At 38.5% G+C, this 22277-nt stretch overlaps 1 protein-coding gene across 3 annotated transcripts in view; it reads right to left on the bottom strand.

The window, feature by feature from the left end:
- Positions 1–14982, bottom strand: part of stk39 (serine threonine kinase 39) — a 33023-nt gene extending 18041 nt beyond the window's left edge. The window contains exons 1-11 of one of the 3 annotated variants that reach the window (XM_074659368.1): positions 14859–14982; positions 9850–9983; positions 6628–6740; positions 6204–6312; positions 5420–5558; positions 4958–5013; positions 4376–4485; positions 4048–4149; positions 3491–3624; positions 3294–3342; positions 2532–2597 (exon numbers count right to left, since the gene is read on the bottom strand). In XM_074659368.1, coding sequence (XP_074515469.1) covers positions 2532–2597; positions 3294–3342; positions 3491–3624; positions 4048–4149; positions 4376–4485; positions 4958–5013; positions 5420–5558; positions 6204–6312; positions 6628–6740; positions 9850–9983; positions 14859–14917 — 1071 coding nt within the window. In that variant the 5' untranslated portion in view covers positions 14918–14982. Of the gene's footprint in view, positions 1–2531; positions 2598–3293; positions 3343–3490; positions 3625–4047; positions 4150–4375; positions 4486–4957; positions 5014–5419; positions 5559–6203; positions 6313–6627; positions 6741–9849; positions 10000–14858 lie in introns of all 3 variants that reach the window. The other 2 variants (XM_074659369.1, XM_074659370.1) reach the window with 2 other exon arrangements.
- Between the last annotated feature and the right edge of the window lie 7295 nt (positions 14983–22277).

Genomic DNA, 22277 nt, shown 5'->3' with positions numbered 1-22277 from the left:
CAAAATCCCCCCGCTGTAAATGTATTTGATTATGAACAGAATGTGAAAGTGTTAGCTGAAATCAAGGTTTGCAGAGGACAAAACGGACGCACCTTCAGGTAAATGACCCTGTATTTTGAAATCAGGCTTCATAAAGCATCCATGCAGAACTCAATCAGTATCCCATTATGATTTGTGCACTGGACCGTACATGTGAACTCAATATCAATCTTTTTATATGTCCAACTTTTCATTGTGTAACAAATCAATGATTCAAGCCCACATAGGTTGTAAGACACTAATGACTAATCTTTAAACAACAAAGACTCTATTGTGGGTGTCAGGGTGCCCTCTGCTGGTTACTCAACTCACATGTATGACTCTGAACATGATCATATTACAAATAAGAGGCAATAAGAGACTATTTCCTGTATCCCCTCCTTTCATTAAATAAAGTATTAATTTAAAATGACTTAGTTGGTGACAGCTGACCGGAGGATCTGCCATCTCCTTTTCATTCACTGGAGTATGTTCAAGGACAAGTTGGGTCCCATTTAAAGCCCATTTAAAGAGTAAGGTTTTATACCAGCTGTCTGGCTTTAAAGCTGCGTTTCCACCAAGCAATGCAGTTCAGTTCGTTACACACAACGGTTATCTTCGCGTTTGCATTGGCAAACGTTGTGGATAGTCCCTGGTACTTTTTTTTAGTACCAGCTCAGTCGAGGTTCAGAGCAAGCTGAGCCAATACTAGAAGGTGAACTAGAAGGTGAACTAGAAGGTGAACTAGAAGGTGAACTAGGGCTGGGCGATATGGAGAAAAACAAATTTCACTATGTTACTACGATATACTGTATATACATATATATATATATATACATATATATATATATATATATATATTTATATTTCTGGAACAGTATATTATGATAAATACAGTGTCCTTGTGGACTTTACATATATATACATATCATAATATATATTATATATTGACATATTGCCCAGCCCCAATCCGCACCCACCCGACCCATTATGAGAGCCAGTCCACACCGCCCAACCCGCAAATATATACTTTAATCAACTACCTGAACCCGATCCAATACGCAAACCGCCAACTTAATGGTGTTTACTTTATAGCGGCACAATTGTCAAGACTGAGGGCTGAGCCAAGGACAGAGACAAGGATATGTCTCGTCTTTTACACCCTCATAGTACGTGTTTCGTGAGAGTAGAGTTGCATGTGTTTACCACACAAGACAAAAACTGCAGGAACAGAACAAGAACACCAAGGAACAGAGGATCAAAAGGGCAGAGAAAAAAACTATTGCAGTTCAAACAGGTCAAGGAGGTTTGGGAGTAACTGGACAAGATCATTGGAGAGCGAGGCCACGGTAGTCTTGATACCGAGAGGTCACAGCATCCTGAGATGACCGTATTTCTGCGGTATTGCTTGTCTCTGCAGGCTTTGGGTAGTATTTTCTGAATATATAATGTAGATGACTCCGCAGGTCAAATCAGCACAAAATAACAAGGACACTGGCCCTGTGGCTCGTACACCGAAGCTATCAAGTGAATCGGACATTAGCTGGCTGTATTTACTGTCTATTTTACACTTCTAACAGGACTCCACACATAAAAATAAAGTGTATTAATTACAGCAAGCGTTCAGTAATTGTGCATTCCCATTTTGGGATAAAACGGCTCCACAGCATTAAACTTCCAGTTCTGTAAAAGTACATTTACATCGTGTTAGATCCAATCTCACATAATTTGCTTCAGAGATGTAAATACAGTAAATTGGAAAAGTGGTGGCTGTAATACACTGTACTAACAAGTCTTAATATATAAATCCTCATACCTATTTAGCAATAAGTGCCTTTCCATTCATTGTTAAAGATGCCTGTATAGTAACCACTTAACCCACCAACAAACCTCAACAAGATTATGCCACACCAACAACAGTTGCCTCTCTCTTTATTGACACCCTGTCCTGTCTGTGCGTAACATTAACGTCATACACAGTAACAGCCCTGCTGTCCACTATGCCCTCCATTTACTCCCGAGCAGTCAGTGAATTTCCACCCCTCCACTCGGCCACTCTGCCTTCCGGCAACGGCCCTCTGTTCCCATTTCTGTCCTGGCCATCCAGGCGGACTGTTATGTGAAGCCAATATCAGCTGTGCCTGAAAACTGCACTTCCTCCCAGTAAACTGTGACCAGTGGGCAACTGAGCAAGCAGCCTGAACAATTAAGTGCTCCTTTCTGTCACCCATTTATTTAATCCTGTTTGTCTTTTAGTGTGCCACAAACAGAGAGCAGCACTGACGCAAGAAGTCGGTACATCTACGCTGTTTGACTCTCCTGCCGCAGTGGCCCATATTTTCACATAATCACCACAACAGTTTAGGCATAAAGCGTTTGAGGCGCTGAAGAAAGTCAAGGTGCGTAGCTTGTGTTGACTGTAAATGCAACACTCTGGTGGACTTCTGTCGATCCCGGCGCTCGGCCATAATTGTTCATGTTTAGTCAATAACGGAGTTATTTTACAAACATACCTTCTTCGCTCTCTGGGAGATCTTTGGTGCACGACACAAAAGCTTTTCAACCAGATACTCTTTGTTCTGCAAGAGAAAAATATAAGTAAGAATCAAAACTATCATTAATAAACAGCGAATCAGCAGATTAAATTAATCAAAACTTAATGATGAGTCATAAAAATCTCAAGTATTGAGTTTTTAAATGGTAGCCCTTGAAGTACAAAAGGTGTATGAAAGTTTTGAAGGTTAAATGTTAAAAGTTAGACCAGTGACTAAACCGGTTTAAATGGCAACAATACAATGAGGATCCAGTACTTGGTTAAAACTGCTAAATCATATTCATAAATTAACATTTGACAAACTCTGCTAACAGATGATACAGATAATGACTCTGTTTTGCATTGCAGATACTCAGCTTTTGAACAGCTTTTCCTGCCTAACTAGAACATCAGGACACCCTCGTAAATCATCATTATGTTCAAATATTAACAAAGACATAGACGAGGATATAGAATTGAATTAGGGAAAGATTTATAGGTTTCCCTTTAATTGCTGTCATTATTTCTGGAACAGTATATTATGATAAATACAGTGTCCTTGTGGACTTTTTATACTCTATGTCGGTTGATGTATCCAAGTATGTATAACCATCATAAGCTAATAAAAACCTCAACATGCGGGGCTGACTCATTGTCAGAGTTAGCTTGAAGCCATAAGCATAACACCAATAACAAAACCAAACAAAGGTGTCAAGTCATATATTTGAGATGAAACAAATACCTTGGCCTTTTGGAAGAATTTACACTTCAAAAGCTCCGCGGCTGTAGGCCTAGAGATACAGAAAAAGTACATTGTTGAAAAAATACATCACAACACAGCACTCTCTGCATGTTAATCAGGTGCTTTTTATTGATCACAAACTGCATCATCTCTCTTCGCTGAAATATTTGGTAGATATGTGGAATTGTGGTGCTAACCTTTTGGCAGGATCCTTCTGAAGGCACATTGTTATTAGCTTTCTAAACGATTTGCCGTATCTTTTTAGCACTTCCTTGTCTTCTACACCCGTCTCTAGAGTGGGTGGATCGTTCTGTAGGGTAAGCATTAAAACCTACAAAGACAGGGGGAAAAAAAATGCTCAAAACCACCCTCACATTTCAGCAGCAGCACAAATGTTGTAGATGACGAAAAGAAACTCAAAAGCAGGAAACTGTTTGTAGAAAAGAAATGTTTTGGGAAGTAAAAGCTACCGGTTCCTTTAGATAAAAGGTTTCCTCTTTATAACCTGTCTGGTTTCCCAATTACAGCAAAAGCAGCCAGTCAGAATGTGTTCTAACAACGTTTTTTTTCTTGCTAATGTTGATGAAACTTCCCAGAAACAAGTCGGCTTAGAGGAAAGTTTAGTAAGCCGAGAGTTCACGGGCACTGCTTTGTTCTTTTTCTTTGACGGTGCTGGTGAAAGCTACAAAAATAGCTGTGATTAAGACTGCACACTGATTAAATAACAGCCAATAATAACACCCAGAACACTCACCTTCATGGGAGGGTAGCGGTGATAGGGTGCAGAGCCCGTTGCTAACTCGATGGCTGTAATTCCAAAACTCCATATATCTGCTTTGAAATCATAGCCTCGAACCTGTGGGTGTACAATTACAATCATCTGTAATATCCAATACACTTAAATCTCTGGGGCTTTATTTTAATGTCGAGATTTAAGTGGTTAACATGTCAAAAATACATCAGCTAATAGCGTTCCATCAAGAAATGGATTAGTGCTAAGTGCAAGCTCAGGGAAATACATTTAATTGTTTTTATGAGATATGATGACGTAACCAGCAGCTGCCTTTCTCACATAGACTCACCTGTTCCATCACCTCCGGCGCCATCCAGCACGGCGTGCCAACAAAGGTCTTTCGTACTTTGTTTCTAGTCATATCTCCCCCTGTGGCTAGGAATGCGCTCACTCCAAAATCTGGAAATATAGATAAACAACCAATGTATCATTCATATCTGAATTGAACGGGTATGTCGAAATGAACACGGCTTCAGACAAGGCAACATTAAAAAAAATGACAATACAGTATTTTCAAATTCTGTGTTAAACCGCTTTTGCGTGTGACAGGCAATGTAATCTTTCGTTCTTTTTTCCTTTTATGTTAAAGCTTCAATTTTGAATTCTGTTTAGTTTTACTATTTTTCTACTGGTCTTTTGTTTTTAACTCAAGTGTTGTCTAATGTGAGGCAATTGGTTTTTTTAGTATGGAAGCTCCAAGTAAAAGAAGAAAGTAATCAAATGAGTTGAAGTACGGTATGATTATTTTAAACCATTTCTTAATTAAATTTACAGAACAATTACTGTATCGTGATATATACTGTTATCGAGATATAAAACTACATATATACGGTGATTTTGGCCATATTGCCCACCCCAAGTAGTATCACACCTGCAATTTGAACAGATCCATCTTCTCCCAGTAGTATGTTCCCAGCTTTCACATCCCTAAGGTCAACAAAATGCAAACACAGACAAACAACAGAGTCATGTGGAGCAGCATTGATTCTTCCGTTCGTGGAAGCGAGTCCCACGACCCACCACATCTGGAACTGTGCCCAAGGGGCTGATAGAGGTTTGAGCCTGCCTCTCAGTGACCTTGAAATACAGCGAGTTTATAGAGAACACAACAACTGCTCTGCATGTTTTAACTTTACATTTTCTTATAACTTTAACTCTCTTATCCAGAGAGTGACAATATTTTATATGTTTATACGTTTTATACATTATGTTCATTTTCAACAGGGATTGTTATTGCTAGGTTCTCTTACAATTAGTTCTTTAATTCTTATAATAAACTAATCAAAAACTAAAAATCAAAACAGCAAGCGTGTTAAAATGTTAAAAGTGTTACCGGTGAATCTGTCCATTTCTGTGCAGATAGTCCAGGCCCTCGAGGACTTCTTTTAATATCGAAGCAATAATGGGCTCGTCTAGCGCTCGATTTCTGTCCTCTTCTTTATTTGTGTGCTTAATTATATCCAGCATAGAGCCTAAAGAGACACCACAGACAAACAAAAACATTCAATACATTTTTCACATATTAATGACAAACACAAATCAGCTGCAGTGTTACTCTGAGTCATTACGTGATCAATATCCAGGAGCAAATTACTTCAGCGTCTGTTAATTGCTTGTTGTCCTTTAAACAGTAAAACGTAATAGGCAGTACATTAGAGTGAGTAACATCACTGCTGTAATTCCTTCACAAGTGAGAGCAGTAAGCTATTTACAATAGCATGCAACCAAGAGTGTGCTACTGCTTCTTTAAAACTGTAATAAAGCCAGCCTAAAAAATACTGTTCTGAAAGAATACTTCAGGATTGGTGTTTTTATAGGATACATAATTGGAAATAGTGGTTAATGACTGATTATTGATTATTCTATGCAAGAAAAAAACAAAACTTTTCAACAATCATTTGAGTCATAAATATATTATGGTAATTAATGTAGTCAAAAGACAATTAGTATACTCTATATGACAGCACTGTTTCTTTATTTGTGACAGTATAAGTGAGTTACAACCCAGGCAGCTGTTATATAGTTACCAGCAGATCAAAGCACAAACATGTAGCATTAATGCATTATAAAGCCAGAGGCAGGATTTGGTTCCAGGTAGCTTAGCAGCCGAAGCTTACCTCCGCTCAGAAGCTTCATCACTAACCAAAGTTCATCCTTCACCACAAAGGAGGTGTAGTAGGTGACAACGTTGGGATGGTAGCACTGGCTCATTGCTTGGATTTCTTTCTATTGTGAGAGAGAAAACGACAGGATATGACACGTCAAAGTATATTAAACTGGACAGATTTTTGTGAACTTGTCTTTTAAAGGAACAGTGTGTAACATTTCAGGGGATCTATTAGCAGAAATTGAATATAATATACATAACTGTGTTTTCATTAGTGCATAATCACATGAAACTAAGAATCGTTGTGTTTTCGTTAGCTTAGAATGAGTCCTTCATATCTACATAGGGAGCGGGTCCTCTACGGAGCGGGTTCTCATTGGATAGTGATACAAAAGCACACACTTAGAGAATAAGCCCGTATTTATTGTACTCACCAATAGCTCATCCATGCTGGTCTGGCATTTTTCCAAGTTTATTCTCTTTATGGCGACACGCTCCTGTCTGGGGGTACAGAGGGCTGCCTGCACCACAGCTGTGGCCCCGCTGCCTGGAATCAGAGCCACATAAGAGTACTGACAAAGTGGACGTGAGCAAAGAGGGACGCACAGCTGGAAAACAACTCTTAACTTCAGCATCGCTCTGTAGCTTTATTATGGTATCTGTCTGGCCTTCTGTTCCTCAGGTTTTGTGTTTATGTTACGTTATTCCTCTTTCATGTGTGCTGGCGGACAATGACATGAGCCGACTTTGAGTACAGCACTTTTTTTCCTTCAACATGATGGGTTGTTTACTTGGTTCATTACAAATCAGGCCATGCTGGAGTAGTGAAGTTCTTCACACAAAGGAGCTGTGACACACAGCGTATTGCTTTCCAACTGTTCGTGTCAAATAAGGAGAAGAAGAGAACATGTGAGATCTGACTGCTCACCAGTTGATTGTGAGAACAGAGGGGGGGGTCTCACTAACTCATCACAGTCAGCAGCACACAGCTGTGGTGCTACTTCTTATCAGTAATGATAGGACTTGTCAGCTCATCTGCACAGTGCATGCATGTGCCAAAAATATTCAGGCAACTTCCTTTTGCGCTATTTCAGTACATTCGAGATTTTCATTGTTGTTTTATTTAGTAATTTCTAAAATTAAATGATTCACTGAACACTGAAACACTGAACACTGAAATTAAGCATTCTGTGACATATGCTGGGAACTTTTTAAAACTCTGAAGAAGTTGTATTACAGGAAGAAAATCCCCCCAAAAAATCCCACAGAACATGTAACTGTTTCATAAATCTACAACAGACATATCCATAGTCTTCCAAGTAATAGTGTCACAAAACACACAACCACGGGGTGAATCATGATAACAACTCGCATTAAACACTTAAAGTCTATACAGTATATTGTCAAATGTGTATTTTCTAGGTATGTATTAGGGCTGTGACTAATGATAATTTTCATTTTCGATTAATCTGTAGATTATTTTCTCGATTAATCGATTCGTTGTTTGGTCTATAAAAAGTCAGAAAATGACGATCAGTGTTTCACAAGATGACGTCCTCAAGTGTCATGTTTTGTCCTCAACGCAAAGATATTCAGTTTACTGTCACAGCGGAGTAAAGAAACCAGAAAATATTCACATTTAAGAAGCTGGAATCAGAGAATTTTGACATTTTTTCTTTAAAAAATTGTGAAACCAATTAATTGCTATCAAAATAGTTGCCGATTTATTTAATAGTTGACAACTCGTCGCAGCTCTATGTATATAAACAAGGCTTAACAATTGATTGACCATGTCCACTGCCTTTGACCCATGGCTATTGTGAGAGTAAGAGCTTAAACAATTAGTCAATTAATCGATTACAGAAAATGAATCGCCAACTATTAGGGTAGTCATTAAGCAAAAGAAAAGTTCCAGCTTCTCTAATGCAAGGATTTACTGCTTTTCTCTGTTCTGTATGACTGTAAATTGAATATCTCTGAGTTTCAGACTGTTGGTAGGACATAAAAGGCATGTTTTAAGACATAACTCTTGGGCTCTGACAAAATATGATGGTCATTTTTTCACTCTTTTCTAACATTTAACAGACTTATTGATTCATGAAAAAAATCAACAGATAATATTATAATATTACATATAATATATATATATATAATATAATAATATAACAGATAATAATCAATAACAAAACTAATAGTTAGTTACAGCCCTGCTAGAAGTTGAGTCTCACTTTTTATTTAGGGTAACTCAAAGTTTTATTAGCATTAAAATACTGTCGCCACTATTTTCAATCTTTTCCAACATTTAACAGACTAAATGATTAATGAAAAAAAATCAACAGAGAAATCAATAACAAAATACTAATCAGTTAAAGCCCAGCTAGAAGTTAAGTCTCACTTTTTATTTAGAGCATTTCAAAGTTTTAAAGACATTGAAATACTGTAGCACAGATAATAATATGCATAATCATAATAGTATAGTAATAATTATAATAGTGGCAACAGTATTTCAAAGTACATGTCACATTTGAAACATTGCCCACTTGTCTTGAGAAGATGGGATATTTAATTCTGTTCAAGTGTCATCACAGATAACACAAGTGAAATAACACATGGGGTTTTTAAACAGCCATTTGTGATTTACAGACTAAATGATTAATGAAAAAAAATCAACAGAGAAATCAATAACAAAATACTAATCAGTTAAAGCCCAGCTAGAAGTTGAGTCTCACTTTTTATTTGGAGCATTTCAAAGTTTTAGTGACATTAAAATACTGTAGTACAGATAATAATATTTATAACCATAATAGTATAGTAATAATTATAATAGTGGCAACACTTTTTTATTTGGAGCATTTCAAAGTTTGAGTGACATTGAAATACTGTAGTACAGATAATTATATTCAGAATCATAATAGTATAGTAATAATTATAATAGTGGCAACAGTATTTCAAAGTACATTTGAAACATTGCCCACTTGTCTTAAGAAGATATTTAATTATGTTTAAGTGTCATCACAGATATGTGAAATAACACATGGTTTTTTTTACACAGCCATCTGTGATTTTAGTAATGGCTAATAAACTATAATCATAATAGTATAGTAATAATTATAACAGTGGCAACAGTTTTTATTTAGAGCATTTCAAAGTTTTAAAGACATTGAAATACTGTAGTACAGATAATAATATTCATAATCATAATAGTATAGTAATAATTATAATAGTGGCAACAGTATTTCAAAGTACATGTCACAATTGAAACATTGCCCACTTGTCTTGAGAAGATGGGACATTTAATTCTGTTCAAGTGTCATCAAGTGGAATAACACATAGGGTTTTTACACAGCCATCTGTGATTTTAGTAATGGCTAATAAAACTGGACACGTGCCATAAACTGGCATCTCTGGAGTAGCTCTCTATTATAGGAGCGACTAACATCGCACTTGAAAGTGACATTTCCAGCCCAGTGCAGTAACCTGTATTTGGGCTTCATCACTAACTCAGCTGATGAACACCGGTAGTGTCTGAACGTGCCTGTTAACATCCGCATTGCAAAGCATTGCAGGAGGCTGCTGCACATGAGAAAAAGCCGGTAGGCCTCTCATCTTCATTCCCCAGTTGATAAACCCGATAATATACAGCGTCCATCACTAACCTATGACTTCCTGCAGCTCGTACGACTCCCTGGTAATTGGCCAGCTGGTTGTCAGAGCCGGTTGCGGATGGTGGAGGTTGTGGAGGAGGACAGGAGCCGGAGAGTCGCCTTGATCCGCCATGATGAGGATGATTCTGCGCTAGTTAGCAGCTTCTCTCACACAGACAGAGAGACGGAGAGACAGAGAGAGAGACAGGAGAGAGAGAGAGAGAGACAGGAGAGAGAGCGAGAGAGAGAGAGAGTCAAGTTTGACCTCACCTCCTCTGTACAAATGTCAGCTGGCGGCTGCAGCAGAGCAACTATACCGCCAGCGATGACACACAACCCGGAAAATAACGGACCGCCGCACAAGTGAAGTGCGCGCGCAATTACGCACACAATCACGCGCACCATGCCAGTGACATATGATGACTACACACCATTCAACACACACACAGGAAGACATTGATTAAAATAACTATTGATATTTTTTAGGAGACTATACCAGGCTACAATCCAGATCTTTAATTAAATGTGAATTTATTAAACAAGTATGTTAAAAATACTGTCTAGAGGTTGATTTATTATTATTATTATCAGGTAAAAACGACTTGGCAGCTGCTTTGTTTGAGACAGTAACACGGATGTGTGACGATTTCATGTGTGTCACATGTATATTCACAACTGCAAGTGATGTTATTGACACTAGCCAGTAGATGGAGCCACTGCATCTTTATATTATCCAGTGTGTGATGATGACTTGAGGGACTAAATAGTCACCACTGCTCCAAACTGAACAACTGAATGTACATAATGAGATAGATAGATGGATAGATTGATTTATAGATAGATAGATAGATAGATATATAGATATATAGATAGATAGATAGATAGATAGTAACTCTATTGATCCCGAGGGAAATTCAAGTTTCCAGCATCACAGTTCAATAGTGCAAAACATGTTAGTAAAAAGGCAGTAAAGTTAGTAGTGCAAAGTACAAAGTACAAACAAATATACCAGATATAAAAATACAAGATGAAGAAAACTGTTAAAACTGAATATAGTGCAGGGTAACAGCTGTGATACACGACTATTAAAAAAGTGAATATAGTGCAGAAGAGACTGTTAAAAAAGTGAATATAGTGCAGAAGAGACTGTTAAAAATGAATATTAGAGCTGAAACTATCAATCAATTAATCAATAGACATCAATTTTGTCTATAATTAATCGATTAAAAAGTCGATTGGAGTAATTTTTCAAGCAAAAATTCCAAACATTGTCTATTTCTCAAGTGTGGATATGTCCTGCTTCCTTTGTTTTATGTGATAGTAAATTAAATGTTGGTAAGACAAAAAAAAATCCAGAGAATAATCATCAGATTAATCTATATTTGAAATAATCATAAGTTGCTAATGTGGAAGACCACCTGTGGTCAAAACATTGTCATATCCTGATAGAGATATAGAAGAATTGGGAGCAAGCAGAACCCATTTTCATTCACATATCTTGAGGTCAGAGGTCAAGAGACCCCTTTAAAAAATGGCCATGCCAGTTTTTCCTCACCAAAATGTAGTGCAAGTTTGGAGAGTTATTTAACCTCCTTCATGACAAGCTACTGTGACATGGTTGCTACCGATGGATTTCTTAGGTTTTTTCTAGTTTCATGTGAAACCAGTATCTTCACTAACTTTAAAACTGATACTAGGTCATATATGAATTTCACATCCCTGAGGTCAACTACATCACACTGCCAGTAGGTGGGGTGGTTTGTCAACATTATGTATAGTCTTGCTTTAAGTGTTGCCATATTAATTGCACTTAAATCATAAAAATTGATTAACTATCAGTTTGAATTTGGCACTAATAACACATTAAAGGTGAAACCTCACCTGGTAGGGCAGGTTATTGTGGGGTTTCCTACTATAATATAACAGCAAGAGATGTGTAAAAACTATACTGGAATAAACAAAACAAAAAAGCCCATTCAGTCTTCTGAAAGTCAGCTCATAGAACCCATTTACATTCAAATATCTTGAAGTCAGAGGTCAAGGGACCCCTTTGAAAATGGCTATGACAATTTTTCCTCGCCAACATGTAGTGCAAGTTCAGAGCGTTATTTAACGTCCTTCCCAACAACCTACTATGACATGGTTGGTGCCAATGGATTTCTTATGTTTTCTTAGGTAGGTATCTTCACTAGCTTTAAAACTGAGCCCACTACAACGATTAAAACGAGTAAACAATAATACTAGGTCATATACTGAGGTCAACTACATCACACTGCCAATAGGTGGCATGGTTTGCCAACATTATGTAGTCTTGCGTTCCCATATTAATTGCACTTAAATCATAAAAATTGATTAACTATCAGTTTGAATTTGGCACTAATAACACATTAAAGGTGACACCTCACCTGGTGGGCAGGTTATTGTGGTGTTTCCTACTATAATATAACAGCAAGAGATGTGTAAAACTATAGTAATAATAAACAAAAACAAAAAGCCATTCAGTCTGCTGAAGTCATGTGGAAACCTGCTGTTAAGGTTGAGCTTTACGCAAAAAGGTGCGACACAAAGCGTGGTATAGGCACACCGCCTTGTATTGCATGACATTTCAACGCACCAATCAGTCGCTGAGGAGCTGATTGAGTCTACTTCCCTACACTGGAATAGCTGAGGGGAAGCGGACGGACGGCGGATCTTTAGCTTCGGATATCTCATCATCAGCCGAGTCTGCACGGTCAGATCGCCCTGAGAGAGACCTCCAGGATACAGCCATCGATTTCCTCTGTCACGGTGTCTGCTGCAGGATAGATGGCCGGTATTTTGGCGTGGTTTTGGAACGAGAGGTTCTGGCTCCCTCACAATGTAACCTGGGCTGACTTAAAAAACACAGATGAAGCAACCTTCCCGCAAGCCGAGGATCTCTATCTGGCGTGTCCTTTAGCATTCTGCATCTTTATGATCCGGCTGGTTTTCGAAAGGTATGGTTCTAAAAAAAAAAAAAAAAGCACATGCGGTGTATACCAGGTGGATCTGTGTTTTGTTTTGTTGTGTCGATGGGGGAAATGTGCTCCGGTTGAATGATGCAGCAACACCATGTTTTGTCAGTCTGCTATCTCAACAATGGTTATCTTGGTTAGCCCACAAATCAGCACGGTTGATCATCCTTCTCTATGCAGGCCTGCAGCATTATACGCGCTGTCTGCATTTAATGCATCTGTCAGAGAGAGAGCAGCACACAAGCCAAGTTGCCATACCTGTCCAAAATCCAGACAGTTACTGACTGTCCTCTCAGCTCAGACCTGAACCCGATGAACAAAGAATCATGCTGGAGACAAGGCTCCCTTTTTAACTAAGCTGGGTGGTTTTGTTTTAACTCTATTGCTCCACTTATGTGATATGGTGCGTGTTGCATCATCTCATCTATGACTATTATTGTACATTTATCAATAGAAGCACAGAGCCATGGTGGTCACAGCATATGTGGGTCAGAAGTCTCTTGAGGGAGTAGTGAGTGAGTGAGGCCTTAAATATCCCCCACTAAACCTGTCACTCATGTTCAGTATTTATCCCTGAAAATATAATAATAAAGTGAAGATTATCTGAAACAGAGAAGGCAACAGCCCCAATGTATGACTTAAAGGTGTTAAATCCACTGCATATACTGTATCATTAATGTATTCATTGTGTTTTGTTTATGTACATAGTTAACTTGTTAACTTGAGCAGCTATTCGTGTATCACTGCTTGCCAAAAAAAATTAATTCAAGTGTTTTACCAAAATGCAATCGGAAATTTGCAGACAGCACATGATTTGTAATTGTGGTTTATACTGCCAAATGCTCTGTGTCAAAAGCAGTATCTGAAATTAACTTTTTTTTTACTCACCGGCCAAGGGGACTGGTAGATGGAAAAATAATAAATTGCCTTTTTGTGTCACATGTACATTTGTTTCACTACATTTCATTGAGATAATGAAGTATATACTTAGAGAAGAGGCCAGAGCAAAATTTGAAGCAAAATTATTTAAATATTTTGACGGTTTATCAATTCAAGCATGAATACTAATTTAGGCTTGGGCAGAATCTATTTTTTCATACCTTCCTGAAATTTCACCAGGTATAGGCTACGAAGGCTACTACGGGACAACAGGACACTGTTAGTCTCGAGCCCTGATGGTAGAAAAACAAGTACCATCACGTTTTCAGAATTTTGGCATCAATCGACTTGGTAACTTTATTGGTTTTCGTAATATCCCTTGTGTGTGTAAGTAAGACTCCGATACAAAGAGCAGAGGCCCGTAAATGACAGCAAAACGCGGTAGAGACTCTCAGTGTAACCGAGCTTCTACTTTTTTATTACATGACTATTTTGGTACAAACATTTACCTGCCAGAGTGGCAGATAGCCTTCCGAGATTTAGTCGCCAAACGGAAAATCTACCCGCATTTGGCACTTAAGGGCGTTCATTTTGGACCCTGGTCAAAAGGACAAAAAAAATTATATAATTTTTTTATTCTACATGGAAATGTCAACCTTTCAACCAACAGTGGTCTTCCTCAAGATGACATGTGGAAAACCACTTGTGGTCAAAACATTGTCATGTCCTAGTAGAGTAAAAGAAGAATTGGGAGCAAGCAGATGCACATGTCCAGGTGCAGATAACTGTTACCCAGCAGCACCTGCAAACAATTTCTGGATATGCATGTGCTTCCTGGTGATTGCGTGCCTTGAGTCCCCATCCCCTAAATATAAACACTTCACATTTAATTCACCTCAAGTCTCTGTGTTGATCTAGAATGGTGTCATGATATTTTGATTGCAGGTTTATTGCGAGACCATGTGCCATGGGCCTGAAGATCCAAACCAACGGGCCACAAAAAGCGCAACCCAACGCTATCCTGGAGAAGGTTTTCACTGCTATAACCAAGGTGGCGCATGTGTTCTCGTCATTATTCTTTATGTCATTTGTGCTACAATAGAAACTAAATCTAAGATATGGAGTGTGTGTATCTTGTCTTGCCAGCACCCAGATGAGAAGAGGTTGGAGGGCCTGTCCAAGCAGCTCGACTGGGATGTGCGGACCATCCAGCGCTGGTTCAGACAACGCCGGAACCAGGAGAAGCCCAGCACTCTCACACGATTCTGTGAAAGCATGTAAGGAAAATCACTTTTAAACACCACATCGTACTCTAACTTAGCTGCAAGCTATTTTTCTCTGCAAGTTTTAACAACCAACAAGTTCGTGGAAATTAACCTGCACCAATTTTTAACTTGCCTGAGGTAGTGAAGAGCATATCTGCTTTATTGTTTTCATGTGAATTATTAGTTTTGTTGTTGGCTGGTAATACAGTTGTAGGTGAAGACTGATTTGCATAGACTTCATCACTCATCCATAGTGTGACAGTAGTAAAAGTAGGCATGATGTTCAGTATGACTGATAACTTCATCAGAGCAGGTATCCTGTTTCTGCGAGTTCATTTTCATATTGTATGGAAATGAAGGGGAACTCCGCAGCTGCTTAATATCACACATTTACAGAAACAACATTATTTATATGGTGGCAGTAATATAAAGGTGACTTTTAGGGCGATAACTAGAGCTGCAACGATTAATCTATTAATCTAAAGTCTTGGTTGTCAACTATTAAATGAATCGCCAACTATTTTGATAATCGATTCATTTGTTTGAGTAATTTTTTAAGAAAAAAAAGTCAAAATTCTCTGATTCCAGCTTCTTAAATGTGAATATTTTCTGGTTTCTTTACTCCTCTTTGACAGTAAACTGAATATCTTTGAGTTGTGAACAAAACAAGACATTTGAGGACGTCATCTTAGGCTTTGGGAAACATTGATCAACATTTTCTGACATTTTATAGACCAATGAAAATAATCGTTAGTTGCAGCCCTAGCTATAACAAATTTTCATTATCAATTAATCTTAAAGTATGCAGAAAGTGTTGGGCATCATTGGGCAAAAATTCCATAATAACCTTTCAGCATATTGTAATTCAAGTGTTCTGAGAGATCACTAGACTTATGCACCTCCTCATGGCTCTGTTTTCAGTTTTAACCAGTTAACCTCTGTTTTAAAAAATCTAGCTGTGCTCCTGCTGGTTGGCGGTGCTTGGTATTTCCTCAACTTATCTCAACATGACTGCCGGGTCACAAACTTTCTCATTTTACAGCTAAACAGTACACTACAAGATGTTTCTGAAAACATTTGAGAAGAGAAATAGACATTACAGTAACAGAATATTGATTCATATTTGATCAGATCGTCAGTGACCCCTCAGTCGACATGAAATTCTTGAAGTCCAGCCGTCTTTTTTTTTAAGATCTATGAAGAACTTTGTGCTCTTGTAAACAGATTAATCATAAACACATTGGTTGTATAGATATGAATGGTGATGACGAAGCAAAAAAGTCACACCCAAGCATGGTGAGATGGGGTCTGTGTTTCAACACGGGTCGGGTGGTTTGCCGACATCGCCGGTGACCCCTCGCACTGAGGAAAAGTCGCGCAGTGTGCACCACGGTCCCGGGAAGCGGCGAGATCTGGGCGACGGGTGCTGAAAAGCTCACGGTTGGAGCCCTGAGCCCCCTTTTCCCCGGGCCTTTTCAAGCCGAGAGCCAGTCACGGGGCACTGTTGTGTACCGCAGCCCCATCACCCTGACCCGCTGAGTTGAATCCCCCGGGCAGACTGCGTATTGAACAGCCAAATCCAAGTCCAATCAAAAAATTCTGATTCGGGTACAGCCCTAAATGTTGGTATGGTCCTTTAACAGCCATTATGGTGGTACTTCAGTTTTGGTAAACCGTTACGGTATCTTACATGGCTTATGAAGATCACAACATGAATGCTGCTGGTGCTGCTGTGGGATAATAGTCAAATGTGTCCCAGTGCGAACCAACAAACCCACTCAGACTGAAACAGAGAACTGGCTAATCTGCAGTAGAGCGTTTGCCATCAGGGAGATTGTAGTTACTTAGCAGTGTGATGTTAAAGGCCAACAAGCGAGTGTGGCTGTCAGAGCATAGTCATGTCTGACACCAGTAGAGCCAATCTGGCAGTTTGAGACACAGGGAGCCTCACATCCTCTGATTCGCCTCAGGCTGCTGTTCACTCAGGAGAACACTGCTGGCTGATAAAACCACTGGACTCCACTTACAACCTCACAGAGGAATCTGTGAAAGCAAACCTGCTTTCTTGTACACCAGAAGAGACCGAGTTTGACCTCCTCTGTGATATGTCTGAGCATGCTTAGCCGGCATTCGATCTGTTTAAGAAACAACTGTACCAAAGCTGTTATCTGCATGCAACATAATTGACTGCAGATGATATTGGGCATAGCAATAGTTTGGCCAGGTTGTCTCAGTTGCTTACGGTGCAGTTCTCTAAATGGGCCGGCTTCAGTCCTTCCAGCAGTGATTGTGCTCTAATTAGGCCCTCATGCACAGCTGTTGCAGACTGATAGCATTCTTTGTCTCTCGGTCGTCAGGACGGCTGATCTGTTGTCTATTCTTTTCATTATGCAAACAGAGAGTATGTAGCAGGCACATTTGGTATGGAAATAATGAAGACTCGTGCATAGAGTTTGTTTAGCAGCTATTGTTACTGCCTCTTTTTTTTTTTTAAGATACACAGCACAAAAAGCATTGGAACAACTTCATGTATTGATTTCTTTTCCTTTTTTTGCAAGAAATCTAAATAACCTCTTTTTTTACTTTTAATAGAAACTGAAATCTTTCCAAAACTTTCAGTTTGCTTTGCACTTGTAGCAAGAGATAATTCTAAAAACAAATGAAAAATCACTGGATACAAGTTGTATTATTTCACCACAGTGGCAGATGTTTTGTTTAGAAAAATGAATCAGATTTAAAGCCTCAAGATGAGACTAAATGACAAATTAAAATTAGCATTTTTTTCATTGTAGTTTTACCAGAGTCCCTCCAGTCGTCAGTTCTCCTCAGTCACGGCAGGCTGAGGAAGGAGCTTTGATGTCCTTAACAGCCCCTCTTGTCTGGTCTCATCTTCATCCTTCTCTCCTCTGCTTTCACAGAGAACAAAGAAATTATCATTAGCAAAACAATGCAACTCTTTTAACTTTTTTACGATATAGAGACAGGGCATTTCTGTGACAAGATTTAATTTGACTAAATATAGTTTGCTACTTTTATCTTTCGACTATTTTTGGCTTCAGTTTATATTTGATGTATGATAAATAGAATGTTTTTCAAAGGGTTTTGACTGTTTAACGTTAAAAATCATAGTTCCTTTTGCAATATATATATATATTACAGCCATGTATGATGGATAATTTAAGTAATAGTTTTACATTTATTCCCTTTCTTGCCAAGAGTTGAATAAGATTGATAACCACCTTCATATCTGTAAGCGGCGTCAGCACTTATGCGGGCGCTGTACCGGACCATTGTGGCGAAGAAGGAGCTGAGCCGGAAGGCAAAGCTCAAGATTTACTGCTGATCAGGATGCTGATAGGACAGATGAGAGATGACCCATTTACATGTGTTCTTGAGAGAGGACAGCCACACCCGTGTTTTCCCTTAAATTGGTTGCAGTCTTCCAGCACCACATTAAAATAACCGGTTTTTAACAAGCTTTTTCATTTGGCCAATTTGAAATCATGCCTAGTAATCAAGTCAAATTAGAGAAACACACAAAGGTGGAAGGGACAGCTATTACTGCCTGAAAAGGAAAGGAGGTGTTACAGCTGATTTAACAGGAAAGAGGGAATATATCAAAGCTTTTGCACAACTGAATTTTGATCAAGCTGTAGCTTTATGACTAATTGTTATGTTGGTTGAACCATCCGAATGCAAACAGTTGCAGCCAGCTGGTGCTCAGACTACCCACCTGGAGAAGTGACATCGTGGAATTAAATGAGCCGGCATGACCTGCTTTTTATTATTATATTACACTCAGGATAAAGCCAGCCTCATTACTGAGTTTTTGATCAAATCAACGTTGCCACCCCTTCCCCCCACACGTTTTCCTTTCCTCAGGTGATCAGTGGATCTTTCCTAGTTTAAAACCCCCGGTCTCATCAGATATTGTGAATGATTCATTAATGTATAATCAAGCTGGTGTTATGTATAAGCCTACTGTTATTGTGTCAGATAAACTACAGTTTGTAAAATTGTTTACAGGACAAGTTCATCATAACAATTGCCATGTAATTCTGTTACTTCTCAGCACTAATGAATTTAAAAGTGTAATTGGCTAGTTTTCTGCTACATCATGTGCAGAAAATAGAACAGCAGCTCTAGGATAATTAAGTGCATAACATTTTAGTTTTCAACACAACCAGTCTTTATCAACACTGTATCTGAAAAGGAAACTCACAATGACAAGAGAAACATCTGTTCCTGACTTCAGAAGAAAAAAAAAAACTATTCACGGGAAGCAGTTGTGAGCGTTGTGATTGTACATATATAGCAGCGATTCAACAGCACTTGAAAAAGACTCTTGGAGGCTTGATGAACCAGTTGCCATGCAACAGTCTTTACTGTGTGCCAGGTAGATTTGTCCAGTTAATTTGGTTTTACAATACTGTTGATCAAGCACAAAAAGCAGTTAATGATGGCCTCCATGGACCTTCTGTTCACATGCTTAAAATTCCTCTAGCGAGAGTTACACTGAATATCTCGAACAAACATCCACATGAAATAACTCTGTTGGATGTGCCTGTACTGAGAAGCTGATTTATCTTGTTCTCTTTTTGAGTGTTCATGTCATGTTGTGTTTGGAAGCTGTGGATGTCAAAATGTGTTTGATTTGAGGTCAGCTGGAACAACCACACGGCACAACCTTCAAAGTATGCAAAACTTCATCTCTCATGATAGGTTATACAGCTTCTGTCATAGCCAATTCCATGTCACAGAAATCAAATTTTGTTTTGTGCCTCTTGTGTATGTTTTGCTTCATGAAGTTTAGTTATTGTGACGTATTCGTAAGTGTTGTATGAATATATTAGGACTGTCAAAGTTAACGCGATAATAACACGTTAACGCAAATTCGTTTTAACGCCACTAATTTCTTTAAAGGCAGTAACGCACTTTGCGATTTTTAGGCTGTAGCGGGCTCAATTTTAAAGCTAGAGTGAAGATGCTGGTTTTTAACTGCCGATTAACTATGGACAATCATGCGATTAATCACGATTAAACATTTTAATCGATTGATAGCCCTAGTATATACATGTATACACCTAGAATATACTGAAGGCTCCACTGGGAAAGAACATTTAATCTAATTGGTTGCAAATTTGTGAAATGCTCTGACAACTCAATAACACACAACAGGGGTTCTCTCATTCAAGCCCTGCAGACAAATTAGCTTTCCGGAGTTGTGTATGTGTAGAAAGGGGGCTTGTATTGCTAGTGGCCAGTCTTAAATCCTTCCTCTCAGTTGCTGACTGTTATAAGTTGGGTATATATATGCACATCTCCCTGCTCAGCAAGGCTTTGATCAGTGAAGTGTCAGCTGAGGCAGTTTCTTCTCTGCCTGTAAGCTCAGCCACTCATGACCACTTTCCCCACCTTTGTGTTGTTGTAGTTACTGTAAATGATGTGCAGGGTTATATAAAGCACAGAGGGAGATGGACTAGGACAGTGTGAGTGTCTTGTCTTTGCCCCCGGACCTCACCAATGTGAAGTCAGTGATGTCCAATTTTCAGTGACTCACCCCAGACTGCATATGTGGGGAAGTAAGAGAGCCTCACACCACTTTAAATTTCTGATTACAGGCGTGACAGCCACATCGTGTGCCACAGAACAACATAAGTAGTATACAGAACAAGTTGTGTTCATGTTCACATCCCCTGGTAACGTTCACATTTTGGGATGTATCTAAATTGTATGACTTTAGGATGTGATACAGCTGCATTATTCTCTACAGATTGGTTTTAGCATATTAGAACACTTTGCTTTTCTCTCTAATTTACTCATCCTTATCCACAATCCAGAATTATAGTATAGACTAGACCTGAGAAATCAAAGTAGAAAAGAGAACTAAATGAAAAGAATTGCAAACACGCTGCACAGCTAAAGGCTACTGTCTTTCACACTTGCAATTTCAAGGTAGTTTTCCTCCATATTTTAGCCCACGGCCTACTAAAAAACACTGCCGGTATGCCCAAAAACAAAGGGGGAGATTGCAAAAGTAATGAACGGTTTGTAAACAAATGTAAACAAATCAAATGTTGCACATTTTGAGCTTTATATATCTTATAATGTTTTTCTTTATTTGTTTCTTTCAGGTGGAGATTTACATTCTACCTATACATATTTACCTATGGAGTGCGTTTCCTTAAAAAGGTAAGTTTTCCTTACAGATAAAAATAGCATCAGCCTGCTCTTACGATTGTTAAAGTTAGTGTGAGTCACTGAGGTTTCGAATCCTACATGGTTAGCATGAAAATCTTGTGGTTTCTGGCATGGTTAGTGCCTAATCATGAGACTGGCAAGTAAAATTGATGTTCTGGTGTAAGGGGCTAATTTTATAAAGGCAATTTGTAATAAAGCCTAGTGCAAAAAGTGTTCATTAATAATGGATCTTACAAGGAAAGGGGGAGCAGCTGACAAATAAAAAAACATAACCAATGCTGAATAATGCCATGCATTAAATATGCAATCCATTTTTCACTAAGTATGTAGGACTCGGTGATGATTTGTCTTTCTTTTGATTGTGAATGTCTGCTGCTGGATGTGTTTCTATGTGCTATTCCTGGCCTGGGTGTCATTAAATATAGGATTTGTATCTTCAATGGTTAAGTTACTTGAAACAGGAGAGGAAAACATGCACATTCTCAAAATTGTTTGTGGTGCTGGGAGTAGATCCCCTCCAATATTTACTTTTTCAAAAAAATGACTTGCTCCCGCACACACTTTTCTCTGCTTTATTAGTCAACGTTTCAGTCAACAAGGACCTTCATCAGGACATTAAGAAGATACAATGGTGGTGTGTGTTCTTTTAAACACCACCAAATCAATGTGATTGGATGATTGGAAGTGTCTTCCATCCCTATTGGTTGAGGAAGTGACACCATCACATATCCATTGCACCATGAAAAAAACAGGAAGAGAAGAGAAGAGAAGAAAAATACATGTCAAACAAAGAACATCAAACATACTTCACTATTGAAGGAAAACACTAATAATCTTACCATAAATTATTAGGGCACATGATCATAAGTATATAAAGTTACGCTTTAAAAACACTGCTTGGTCAATTTACTAGCCCAAAGTGGGTACCCACTTGGGCTCAATGATGAATTAGAGTGTGTGTCTGTAAAATATAGAACTTGTAAACTTGTAATGATGATGGCTTGGCATTTTGATCTTGTTGTTTGAGTTGTTGTTAGTAAATTGACCAAGCAGTGTTTTTAAAGTGTAACTTTATATATTTATGATCATGTGCCCTGATAAT

The sequence above is a fragment of the Sebastes fasciatus genome, chromosome 14 (genome assembly GCF_043250625.1).
Source record: "Sebastes fasciatus isolate fSebFas1 chromosome 14, fSebFas1.pri, whole genome shotgun sequence".
NCBI lineage: Eukaryota > Metazoa > Chordata > Actinopteri > Perciformes > Sebastidae > Sebastes > Sebastes fasciatus.
This window is presented reverse-complemented; position numbering and strand designations above follow the sequence as displayed.